The sequence below is a fragment of the Toxotes jaculatrix genome, chromosome 5 (genome assembly GCF_017976425.1).
Source record: "Toxotes jaculatrix isolate fToxJac2 chromosome 5, fToxJac2.pri, whole genome shotgun sequence".
Taxonomy (NCBI): Eukaryota; Metazoa; Chordata; class Actinopteri; family Toxotidae; genus Toxotes; species Toxotes jaculatrix.
Genome location: NC_054398.1, coordinates 14,018,627 through 14,031,455, shown reverse-complemented (window position 1 = coordinate 14,031,455; position 12,829 = coordinate 14,018,627). Strand labels below are relative to the sequence as shown.

General features: G+C 40.4%; 2 protein-coding genes across 2 annotated transcripts; one reads left to right on the top strand and one right to left on the bottom strand.

Moving 5' to 3' along the window:
• Nucleotides 1–2,151: 2,151 nt before the first annotated feature.
• lmf2a (lipase maturation factor 2a) lies at nucleotides 2,152–8,323 on the top strand. Its single transcript, XM_041038659.1, has 14 exons — nucleotides 2,152–2,368; nucleotides 3,144–3,397; nucleotides 3,500–3,528; nucleotides 3,910–4,103; nucleotides 4,223–4,401; nucleotides 4,529–4,667; nucleotides 5,145–5,273; nucleotides 5,366–5,471; nucleotides 5,616–5,712; nucleotides 5,837–6,019; nucleotides 6,278–6,446; nucleotides 6,711–6,822; nucleotides 7,151–7,259; nucleotides 7,413–8,323. Exons 1-14 carry the CDS (start codon nucleotides 2,275–2,277, stop codon nucleotides 7,836–7,838), a joined length of 2,220 nt encoding a protein of 739 aa, XP_040894593.1. The 5' UTR covers nucleotides 2,152–2,274; the 3' UTR covers nucleotides 7,839–8,323.
• Nucleotides 8,324–8,421: 98 nt separating this feature from the next.
• On the bottom strand, nucleotides 8,422–12,271 carry miox (myo-inositol oxygenase). The gene is made up of 10 exons (XM_041038660.1): nucleotides 12,105–12,271; nucleotides 11,909–11,989; nucleotides 11,374–11,454; nucleotides 10,576–10,738; nucleotides 10,403–10,470; nucleotides 9,944–10,053; nucleotides 9,457–9,524; nucleotides 9,247–9,296; nucleotides 8,939–9,051; nucleotides 8,422–8,858 (listed from the first exon to the last, which is right to left on the bottom strand). The coding sequence occupies exons 1-10, from the start codon at nucleotides 12,120–12,122 to the stop codon at nucleotides 8,750–8,752; spliced, it is 861 nt and encodes a 286-aa protein (XP_040894594.1). The 5' UTR covers nucleotides 12,123–12,271; the 3' UTR covers nucleotides 8,422–8,749.
• Nucleotides 12,272–12,829: the final 558 nt, after the last annotated feature.

Genomic DNA, 12,829 nt, shown 5'->3' with positions numbered 1-12,829 from the left:
TGGGGACTTGGTGTATGTGCGCTGTCTTTAAATGTCAAAAGTAATATTTAAAGTTCATAAGTTAAAAGTGTTAAAAAGTATAAAAATGTAAAATGTGTATTTTCCTTTGGTTCGTGGAAATTGTATCAGAGTGAGTGTTATGAACTTTTCTTAGTTTTTGGAAACGGCGACAGAGTGAGCGCTCTCTCTGTTAATGTTCCAATTCGCATCTTGGCCGCTCTGCTCCGTTCAGTTTCTTCAGTCAATAAGTTTGGTCAGTAACACAGAGATGCGCTCGTAAAGTTGAATGTGGTTGCACACGTTTCAGCCAGGGAACGTACAGTCTGTAAGTATTGTGTGCGTGTAGTTTTCAAAGTGGTATGTTTATTGTGTTGTGTTGTTAGCATTGTTTAGTGGAGTTCGTTTGCTAGCCGCATTACATTTTGCGTAATGTCCTGTTGTTTAATGTATTTGTGTATGTAGTCACCGTATTTTTGCATAAGGGTAAGCGTGGTGAGAGCAGTACAGTATGACTACAGATTTCCTTTACATATTTCTAATAATTTTTCTTTTTCTGCTCGTGCAGCTGGAGTTATGAAATTTGATGACACAGAGGATGAAGCAAAGGACCGCAAAGAAGTGGAGGTGGAGGATACACAGCAGTCACTCAGGATTGATTATCCATTGTGGAGAATGCTGTCACAGCTTTTGTGCATTGTCTTCTTTTCTGTATTCAGTATAATTGGTTCTGGTTGGATTTTACCTCAAAACGCATTGTTTAGCACTTTCATTTTTATTGTTTTAAGTTTATGCTGTTGTATATGTATGTTTATTTGTTGTGATACAGACCCAAACAAGGTGGGTGGTGTAATTTATTTTATTTTTATATTTATTTATTTGAATTTTTCTATTACTGGTAGTTATTGGCTATCACTTTCATTTAGTTTTGGCAGACAATCAAAAGTAAAGCATGTTTGCTTCAACTGATGAACACTGAAGCAATGTCCACATGCAAGCCATGAAATCATGTTCCTTGTTTTTACTGGTAGTTGGCAGGAAATTCAACAGAAGTCAAAAGCTTTATTAGTGACATGTTTGTGCCAGTGATTGACAAAAATAAAAATGGAAATAAGTGAGGGTTGAATTGTGATCTATTGTAAACCTCTGAGTATAACTGTAGTCCCATGTGTTTCCAAAAGGTGGAGGACCCGTTTCCTGTACCAGTTAATTTTCCTGTAGCTTCGTTGGCTCGGCAGCAGGTTTAAACTGGAAATGCATCACACCTTTGTATGCGTTTCCAGTTGTCACCTGCTGCTGAGACAATCAAATGAAGCTATAGGAAAATGAATTGGAACCGTTTGCCACCTTCTGAAATGGGACTACAGTCGTGCACAGAGTCTAGAAGCAGTATAAAAACGATGTCTAAAATGAGTTTAAATTTGACGTAGAAAAGACGTCCACAACAACCATATTTGGACTACAATTAGCCCTTAGTCAGAGGTCCTGTGGACGTCAATACTGGACATTGGGTAGACGTCGGGAAAAAGACGTCTTCTGGCGTCACAGTCTGCACCTTAGGTAGACCAAAATTGGACGTGCAAAAACAACATCGAAAAGACGTCGTTTGGACGTGTCTTTGCGCAGTGGGAATGTAGTTTAATGTTAACTTTTTTTTATTATTATTATTATTTCTGGAAAGCATACTCACATTAATGTTGTGGACGTTTACATGGTTCTGGGTTAATTTTGTCGATTAATTATTTAATTAAAAATGTTTCAACATTTATGTTGTTTGTGAACTATATTTGTCAGTTGCTGGCACGCGCAACGCGCGCTTTGTCCTTGTTCTTTTGTGAGGCCTTCATGGAACATCAGAAAAATGATTTTTAACTTCCAATATCAAAAATAACAACTGCAGAATGAGTACGTTTACTGTTGATACTTTGAGTACATTTTGTTAATAACAGTTGTGTACTTTTACCTGATTTTGAATGTAGGACTTTTATGTAATGGTGTGTTTTTTTTTCTTATGTATGTCAACTAAGATAAACCTACAACAAAATTGTGTTTCCTCCGAGGAAAAATGAATGCAGCATGACAGTCATAACAAACTACAGCGCCATCTTGAGGTCCGTTGGGTGAATTTCACCTCCTCGCCCCCACATCGCTACGTGTCCCCCGGCTACGTTTATTCCCTCTCCCTGCTTCCCGTTCCCGTTCTGCCACAGTAGGAACACGCAGCGTCAAGTCAGAGGTGAAGGCAGCGGCTGTCCTGCCTAGCAGCTCGGCTCAGACATGGGGGAAATCATCCTGCCGCGGCGCATGTTCCTCTGGTGCATGGCGGTCATTTATCTGACTGCTTTTGTTTCCCTCTATGTGCAGATACCAGGTGAGACCCACAACTTTGCTACCTGTATGAGAGCTAGCTCGCCTTATTTATTTATTTCTGTGTGTGTGTTAGCTTGTTAGCTGGGAAGTTGGCGCTCAGTCTTTTCTGTCTTCCTGCGGCTTTCGTGCTGTCAGTTATGGTGAAGAACCGCCTGGAAGTTTCTGTGGACTGCAGCTAGAAAACTTTCCCTGCTCCTGGCTAAATTTACGAGCTAACCGCTGCTGAGAGACACCCAACCTGTGGCGACAGATGCTCACATGATAGTAATGCTTTGTACCGCAGCACCCACAAACCCAAACTGTTGTGTTATTTTCCCAGCAAAAGTCCCGAAGATGTCGTCCACGCCCATGTGTTAAAGGAAACACTGTAAAATTTTCAATACATATTTATTTAGTCACAGCGCCAACCTAAATTCCCGGTGCTTGATTTCTGTAATACATTCTCAGCTCATGCCACAGCTGTATTTGCTGTTTGCAGTAGCCAGTGAATGGATTTGGAGATGAATGACATAATGAGATTCAATAAAATAGAAATGCAGAAACTAGAGCATGTTAAACTATGAAACATACACACTTTGTCTTCCCATGTAATGCTGAAAATGTTAGTCGGTACTGATGGTTGAGGAAAAACAGTAGTTCAGTAGAGATTTCTTGAAACTTGGAAACCTGCTGCTTTGGAGCAGGGAACCTGTTGCCGTGGCCCAGCACCTTACTGTGACACTTTAATATTGGTCTTTAACATGATTTACGTGTTTATTATTATTTATGTTTTTTAGGTCTCTATGGTAATGAGGGGCTGTTGCCTGCTCGTTGGCAGCTGCGATACAGTGGTAAACCCCTATTGGAACAGCTGCTGTCCTCTCCCACCTTACTGTGGCTTGGACCTCGGCTCGGCCTGGACACACACACTGCCATGGAGCTGTTGTGTCTCATAGGGGCTGCACTGAGCCTCTGCGCCATATTGGTGGAGTCTCTCCGAGATAGCGTGGTGTTCTTCTGCCTCTGGGCCTTGTATCTGTCCATGTACCAGGTGCATTTATATCAGTTCTGCTCTTATGTTTGTTTGTTTTTTTCTGTCATAATATTTCCATTTGTCATGCTTTTCCGCATTAAACATATTTGTTTGTTTCAGGTGGGCCAGGTTTTCCTCTACTTCCAGTGGTGAGTGTTATGGACAATATGATAAAGCAATAATTTATATTAGTATTTAAAGCTGAATTTTTTCATTAACACATTACTCCTATAAATAGTAGTTGGAACAAGGAGCCCAAGATGTTTCTGACATGGTTGGTTTGAGGTTTCAAACCAACCATAGAAGTGCATGAGATACAGAGACATTAAAAACCGTATATTACATCTCATACACACATTGTGCAAACAACATATGTGCTGGGAGTGCTGTATATGATAAACAATCGACTACAACTTAAATTTCATCGTCTCCAGGTACAAGGTGTCTCTTAGACCGGCGCCTCCATGAATGCCTGCATTCTCAGTGTAACATCATAGTAATGTTTGCCCCTGTCTCTGCTATTTCAACAGGGACAACCTGCTTCTAGAGACTGGGTTCCTCTGTATCCTTGTTGCTCCACTGACAATAATCAGAGGGTCACGAGGGGTCAGAGAACATGACCGAGTGACCTTCTGGTTGACGCGCTGGCTGCTCTTCAGGCTAATGTTAGCTTCTGGTGTGGTGAAGCTCACATCACGTTGTCCCACGTGGTGGGGCCTTACAGGTATGTGTGAGTGTCTCTGTATTTGTCTTTTCTGTACATGTCCTTCTGTCAGTGAACTGTCAGAATCACATCTATTATTCCCATTTGATTAAGTTTATTTTTCACTGTGTGTTTTACAGCTTTGACATATCACTATGAGACTCAGTGTATTCCCACCCCTCTGGCCTGGTTTGCCCACCAGTTGCCAGTGTGGTGGCAGAAGCTAAGTGTGGTGGCAACCTTTGTCATAGAGATTGCTGCACCTTTGCTGTTCTTCAGTCCACTTCGTAGGCTCCGACTTGGGGCTTTTTACTTGCAGGTGAGTAGGAATTCATGTGCTTCTTTTTGAACTTGAACCAGTTAAGTTCACGCCTCTCAAATTACCAGGTTGTTGTGTGCATATCGGTTGATCTGTTTTCCTTTTCTGTTTTTTCACCCTTGGGTAGGTGCTGCTTCAAGTGCTCATCATTCTGTCTGGAAACTACAACTTCTTCAACCTGCTGACACTGACCCTCTGTCTGTCTCTGCTGGACGATCAGCACGTTCGCTTTTGGCTACGCAAGGCTGACAAGCCCGACAACAATAGTATGATAAACATACACATGTAAACATGTGTAGGTTTCGCAAATTTAGAAAGTGTTACTTCCTACATTAATGTTACTTTTCTCAGTTCACAAAACTCAGAATTACTCAGTCAGTAAAGTATTCATGTTATAATCCAGATACACATTTGTTAATTTGATTTCCACAGCTACAGCCTTAGTGTTGTTTCACAGACAAGTTTTTGTGATACACTTTTAATCAGCATACATGATCATATTAAACACCCGGAAACACTTACAAACTCAGTGAAGAAACTGTGATCAGAAAAAGTTTTTAATATTTTGACTGATGGTGAATATGAACCCTGTCTACAGAAGGGACACACATACAAAGCTTGATCTGAACTGTTTGTCTGTTCCGGAATACTTTACTTACCAGAGCATCGTCCCTTTCTTTCTTTTTCTTTCTCTCTCTCTCTCTCTCACTCTCTCACTCTCTCTCTCTTTCTGCCCTGATCAGACTCCAGACTGTGGTTGTGGCTGGGTTATGTGGTGGAGCTGGCAGTCTGGTCTCTCATGATCTTTGGAACAATTATATACTTTGACCTGCAGCTGGATACAACAAAGAAGGGCATCTCGTCCAGGACAGGTGTGTGTGTTTATGTGTTTGTACAGACATGTATGGGCATAGAAGCAGTTTTCATTTTGCAGTTTTTTTTGTTTACATTTTTGTTCTTGCAGCTTTCACATACCACCAGTTTAACCAGTTTCTGAAGACTGTCACTATCCCCTGTATCTGGATTGGTGTCCTTTCTCTCACCTGGGAGATGATCACTGCCATGTTCAGGTAGGACTGCGCTCAGTGTGTAGCTGGGAACTTGGTTATGTGGTCTGTTGCGTTTACTCTGTTTCATGTTGTGAAGTAATCTATAGAAAATGCATCAGTATACAGCAGATGTACAGGAATAATATGCTTAATGTGTTTTTGTAGATGTGCATGTGTCTGTGGTTTCCTGAAGAGGTTTTTTGGAACCGTTCAATGGACTGTGTTCGCTGCTGCTGCCGCTGCCATGTTCACCGTCAGTCTGGTGGGTTCATTTGGAAATTTAGTAACGGTTGATCTTCATATCATGAAGCTGAATCACATAACCAGTCACAATATCAGTGTTTTCTCTCTTATCGTCACTTTCCAATCCTGTTTTCCTCCTCCAGGTGCCGTTCAGCTACATAGAGTATGACTCTCATGCCAGGTTGTGGCCAGGAGTGCATCACACCTATGAGCTTGTGAATCAATACCAACTTGTCAACTCATATGGCCTCTTCAGAAGGATGACAGGGGTTGGGGGACGGCCAGAAGTTGTTATTGAGGGAAGCAATGACGGAGTCACGTGGACGGTGAGAGACACAAGTTATTGTGGATGATGCTTTAAACAGGCACTAGATGTCCCTGTGGCAGGCTGTTAATTATCATGCTGCATATTTAACATAAACTTCCTGAAAGAGGTTCAGCTTCTAGTTTCCAAAATCTTTAATTGCACAAAAAAAACAACAACATGGAGGCAGTGTTGAACACTTTTATAATTAATAACTGGTCTTATTGTCCTTATACACTGTGCTAAGTTATTTACATCAGCATGTGTTTTTTTCTTCTAGGAGATTGAGTTTATGTATAAGCCAGGAAACCTAAGTGCACCTCCTCCTGTGCTGACACCTCACCAGCCCAGGTTGGACTGGCAGATGTGGTTTGCTGCCCTCGGGCCTCATACACAGTCTCCGTGGTTCACCAGCCTGATGTACAGACTACTGCAGGGAAAGAGAGATGGTACGCACCCTCATAGTGCTACAGTTTATTTTCCAGCTGTGTCTCCTGTCACTCTCGTAACTGTTAAATTGAGATTCAGCACTGAATCAAATTGTGTGGAAAACTACTGCTGCACCACTGTTTAAGGATTGAAATATTAAACCATGCTGCACTTCTCTCCACACCCAAACAGTGAACGTTACAGACAGCCTGCATTGTCTTTACTTCCTGACAGGTTGTTAGTGTGAGATCCGATCTCTGAAAGCTTTGTTTTGTGTTCTGCAGTGATAGAGTTGATCCAGACAGATATATCTCAGTATCCGTTCCACCAGCAGCCCCCTGCCTACCTCCGAGCCCATCGCTACAGATACTGGTTTACTGAACCGAAGGCTGACGGGTCAGTGCTCTCTTTCTTCTTCTCCCTCTGTCTAAGTGTGTGCTGAAACTGTCAGTCAACACTCTGTAATATTATTGCCAAATTAATAAACAGGCACAAAATTATTTAATGCAGTTTTATTGCTATTTAAAAACAATGTTAAATTAAGCATGTTTAGGTGTGCATGCTGGCATTTTACACTTTTATGTGAATGGTACATAAGGTCTGATTGTATTATGCTTAGTTCATTGTACTGCAACTTCCCTGCTTTTGATGTTTCTTTTTATAAGCAACCTCACCCGCACGCAAACAACAGGATATTAAGTCTTTGGCTGGTCTTTGTTGACAGTTCTTACCCACAGCGTTGGTGGAGGAGGGTCTACGATGAGGAATTCTATCCCACAGTGCACCTGGGCAACAACTTTCTGGAGAGCATGCTCAGCCAGCACGGACTCAAGGTGAATGCATCTTAAAAGTCCTTGCTTTTCTCCGTATTGCCTTTAGAGATAAATCTTTCATTAAAAATTATGAAAAAGAAAGAAAGGTCCCTTTTCATGCTTGAATCTATTAGAATCCCACACCCATTAATACTGATCTTAATTTGTCTGCAGGACAAATCATCTCCACGTCGTATGTCCAACACTACTGTTGCTCAGGCTGTGAGGTGGGTGCGCTCTCAGGTCAGAGGTGTTCCTACCCACATACTCATCTGGAGCCTCATTGCCTGCAGCACCACCCTCTGTCTCCTCCAGGGATTGCTAAACAGAAACAAAGGAACCTCAGTTACTCATAAAGCTGCTGTGACTGTGAACAGTCAGGCAGAAAATGAATCTCACGGCTCTCCAGACAATCTTGAGAGGTCAGATGAACAGCAGGCAGTGGCAGAGGAGGAGGAAGGAGAGGGCAGTGAAGATGAAGTGGAAGAGGGTGAAGGAGAGGAGAAGGACACTGTCATTGATGATGAAGAGGTTGAGGAACAAAAGGAGGAGGAAGGAAAAAAAGAAAAAGGTGAGAACCTCAGAAGGAGAAAGTTCTGATAAAGATGCAGGTAATCCCTTAATGACTGTTATCACCACCTGCCTTTATACAATGCTCCCAAATATTTCTATTTCCCAATTAGCCAGTTACTGAAAAAAGTTTATTTGCCTTCTTTCGCATACACCTTACTGCAATACATCCTTCATGTGTCAGTTGTCTGCATCACAAAAACCAATCACCTAATCACTTTGGATCATTGGTTTTAATTCAGCAGATCTTGCCAGATGTTTATACATTTTAAAACCTCCCTTGTCGGTTCTGACCTAACTGACTGCTCAACTATCAAAGGGAAATCCAGTGAACAGATCAAATCATGTTGAATGAAAGTAGAGAAGAATATATAATTTAAAATATAAGGTGGGTGTAGTTGTGTAGTTGCACAGGTGTGGGTGTATGTGTGTGTTCATCACTGTGGTCACTTGCCTCTAATGCTGTATGTACAGAACAAAAACAATTTTGCACTTTTTCTTTTTTCCTGTCTTTTTGTTTCTGTCAGTATTAGCAGTATTAGAAATGAACACTTCACACAAAACATTGTAGTACTTATAATGTTTTTTATAAGATTAAAATGCAATAAAATAAATGCTTTGCTTCAAAATTTTCTTTGAAAATGTGTAACAATGAGGAGTTATATTTATATATACACCAGAATAATTTTAAGAACTTGTCAGTATGCAAAAGATAAAATATACATCTCATGAGAATATATATATATATCGATAGATAGATAGTATTTTCAAACTTTAAAGAAGTGTATTCAGGGATATGTGTGTACAGAGGTTATTAAGTCCACTTATTATAAAGCAACAACATGTCAAATCATTCTGAATTTCACTTCAGGTGTAACCACCCCTTCTAACAGTCAGTTTCTCACAACATGGTGTCACCATTGACTTCTTTGTTTTCTGTTTCACCACTTCAGTATCCCAGGACAGTACTTGTCGATCAGAGACTGGTAGTAAGGCTTCAGCTTGTCGACATCGGGCAGATCGGTGGTCTTTGTGTAGAGGTCAAATTTGCTGTGGAGAGAATGGAAGATGCCGCCTCAGGTCAAAACAGTTAGTAGGTTAATGTGAATATGAAACAGGATGATACTCACTTGAACTCTTGGATCCAGGGCAGCATATTTAAGTCTTTTTCATTGCACAGGTGCATGTAGTCTCCATGAGAGTGCCAGGGGTAGAATGAATGGAAACGGATCATGTACAACCCCTGAAGAGAGACAGAAAAACAACAGATCCATCACCTAGCCTGTAAGGGGAAAGAAAGTCATTGCACCTTCTCTACACCGTCAGTCAACATCTGAGGAATAGTAATTACAACTTTCACTCCTATTTGTGGACCAACTGTGAAGTTAATTGCCCAAAACATTCATTTAAGAGTAATATAATGTAATAATTTACTAACCTCCTCTGGGATTGAACAGTTGTTGAACTTCATAACTCTGTAGAGATACTCTAAAGGCAACAAGAAAGACGTTCAAGTACAGTATTGTAGGTAAACAGGTACTTCAGTGGCAGTTCACGTTATTTTAAAAGTTGTGGTGGATGGATGTATGTGTGTGTTACAGCAGAGATTGTGTGTCTGCGTGTGTGCGTGTGTGTGTTTGTGTGTTACCATCATGGCCCCAGGACATGAGGATGTTCTCGAGCCCACAGTTTGGTTCATAGATCCCATGTTCAGTACTAAAGAGAGAAAGCAAAAGAAATCAAACTACTTGCCTACAAATGCTGTTGATAACAACATGTTGTGGCTGAAACAAACAACAGCAGAGCAGAGTACTTTTAATGACGACACATTCACCACTGTCTTTTCTTCCAGCCATTAAATTTGATGAATTATTGACTGCAGATACTAACTCTTGTACATTTCCTCAGTTTTGTAATTTTTACTTGTTCTTATCTGTAATTAATGTGGAACTAACAAAATGATCAGAACATACGCTATGTTTCTGTGTAAATCTTTAGGTCAACATCACATTTCATGCAAAAGAAGTGACTAGCAGACTTACTGCAAGGGGTGGGGTGCATATTTAAATTAAGTTAACCAGCAAACTGAGAGCTTCATTCACAGACTTCGATAACGTTAAGACGAGAATACCAACTTGTAGTTGGGATTTTTGTCGTCTGGGTTATCCAGGAAGGTGCTGTCTCTGAAAACAATTGAGTTTTGAAACTTGCATCCCACAGGGAAGGTGTCGCCCACTACAGCCCACTGCAGAGTACACACACAAGCAGAGTTGCCTGAGAGAACTATTAGAATGACTCATATTTCTCTCTATTACATAGTCTTATGAATGTTAAGTGAGTAGCATTATGACAATAACCCCTTGTCAAAACAGAGTTCTAATGTGCCTCATATAAAATGATAAAAAGGATCGAAGAAGAGTAATAAAAATAACATGAGAAGACAAAAGGAAAAGTTTAAAATAAGACAAAATAAAAATGCATCTGGAAAAGTGACTTTAAGGTTAGAAGTCTAACTCCTGTTCCTCAGTGAGGTTGTTCAGGCACCATGATGCAGCTGTAATACCAGCTTTTCTTGTGTTGAACCTGTCTCTTACCTGTGGTTCATCCCAAAGAGCCATGATCTTCCCAACATCATGAATCAGACCCACCAACTGGAACCAGTCTGGAGAGGGGACAGTGAATACAGATATTTACCAGACTTGCTGTATGTGCATTACATGCTTGTACACAGTCTCTTTGTGTATTTCTTTCTCTTCCTGTATGCTACCTTTGTCCGGGTGTGCTTGGCGGATGCCCTCAGCAGTCTGGAAGGCGTGGAAGGAGTTGGGGAAGTCCACATCAGGATCAGACCCATCTACGAACTGGTCCAGAGACATGATGACTTCCATCATCCCCATCTGAGCGTGGTTGCAGCAGGTCCATTCAGAATGCTGCAGGGAGGTAAGAGTCACATGATTTCTGGGGAGGTTTTCTCTCTCATACTTTCTAGGCAATCTTCTGGACACACCCCTGGGAAAAAAACAAAAAAAAAACTTCTTTCTGATGATTTTTAAGGGACAGAGGAATCAGGCTTGTCTGCAAATAATCTGAATAGCTTCATGTTTACTCAAATCAGGCCCATCTGCTGTATGTTTTTCTGTCTAGTGAACAGAAATAGAAGTGGCATTACACACCAATCACCACATGTATTGTGTCTGTTTCATTATACTAAAAGGGCATCCTTTCTTTGAATAGTAACATCTTCCAATATTGCACAGAGATCTGAAAGCAAACCCAGCGTACGTGACCTTGGCTGGGTCTTTCAGGACATGTATATAAAACAGGAACAAGTGAAAACGAAAATGTTTAAACAACATTTAGTCCAGATGGAACATCTGTTGGCTCTTTGCCTGCCTGTCGGACAGGATCACTCGGTCATTCAGTGCAAAACGGAAATTCGCAAAACAAAGAAAATAGTAACAGAAAGAAGCATCACTGCTATTTGACAGAGACAAGAAGAACTATTTGGTCATAGTTTGTTGAATTTTCACATGCTGTTTTTTACTTAATGTATTGTTAAACTCACCTTTTGCTTTACAAAGTCCAGGGTTTGGTTGGTGTGCATCAACTTATATGTGTTGAAGACGCGTTCAATTAGGCTTCCAGTCTGAAAAACAACTAGTTTTATTTTAGTTTTATAAAATGAAAACACAGAACAACATTTGAAATCTTTCATGCCACAAATGCATTTTTGCCTCAGAAGATAGTTTCAGCTTTTATGTGACACTTTTGACTACACCCGACCAGCCGCCTGCAATGTCTGCATTACTGTCAACATTTATCAAGACTCAGCAATATTTTTAAAGTAAAATGAAATAATTGTATATTGCGAACGAGGGCAGAGATACTGAATGGTGCATCTTCCAAAGTAAATAAAAAAACTTTTAAAAGCACTTTCAAAATTCATCTTTACAGTCTTTTTTTACATAAATGGCCAGTAGAGTCTCTGCATAATTATAACTTGTATTTGTAAAAACTGTCTGTTTCTTTCATCTGAGTTCGCCTATTTGGCCATGAATGAAACAAGTGTCATCTGCTGGAGAGAGGCTTTGAAAGCTTACCTCAAAGTTTCTGTAGTCTTCCTTCGCTTTGTTTTCATTGTTCTCCAGGTTTGGCCGATATGCCAGTGATGGGTCTGGACCCTGCATTTGAAATAACAAGAGTGCAGAAAACATAGATATATAATAAATATGCTCATACAATGAATTAAAATTTTGTTAAAAAAAAAAAGAAAAAGAAAGCATAGGCTCCACATACAAAGCTGATGACCCTCATGGTTGACAGATGAAATCTTTCAAGCTGCTGTGTTGTAGTGTGTTGGTCCTCTGCAGCTGACTGCACACTTATATACCCTGCTGGTTTAAACGATAGTGCTTTTGACCTGTACTGTTAGCGTACATACAGGGTACACCATTGTCCAGTCACATTTTAACCAAACCTCACCTAATGGGGTTACTCTGTGCTGAACCTTGGTACATGTGTCCATGTGTGTGTGTGTGTGTGTGTGTGTGTGTGTGTGTGTGTGTGTGTGTGTGTGTGTGTGTGTGTGTGTGTGTGTGTGTGTGTGTGTGTGTGTGTGTGTGTGTGTGTGTGTGTGTGTGTGTGTGTGTGTGTGTGTGTGTCCATCCCAGGAAGGGTTTTTCAATAATCAGCAGGTAACCTGTTTGGACTGATGCAGAATGACTCAGTAGTTTTTTGTCTCATAGTCAAGCTGCTATTTTAACCACTTAATACATTTTATTATTAATATTATCATTGGAAAAAAAAAAAAAGACAGAAAAGAGACATGAAATAAACCAAAAACAAAAGGAGTCTTGCTGTCATGGAGATATATATATATATATATATTTTTTTTTTTTTTTTTTTTTTTTTTTTTTTTAATTTTATTTCAATCGACCACATTATATAACAGATACAGCAGGAACTGAATGATGATTTCTCAGAATCAAATTTCCTGGTTCAGTTTGTCAGTTGGATCACAT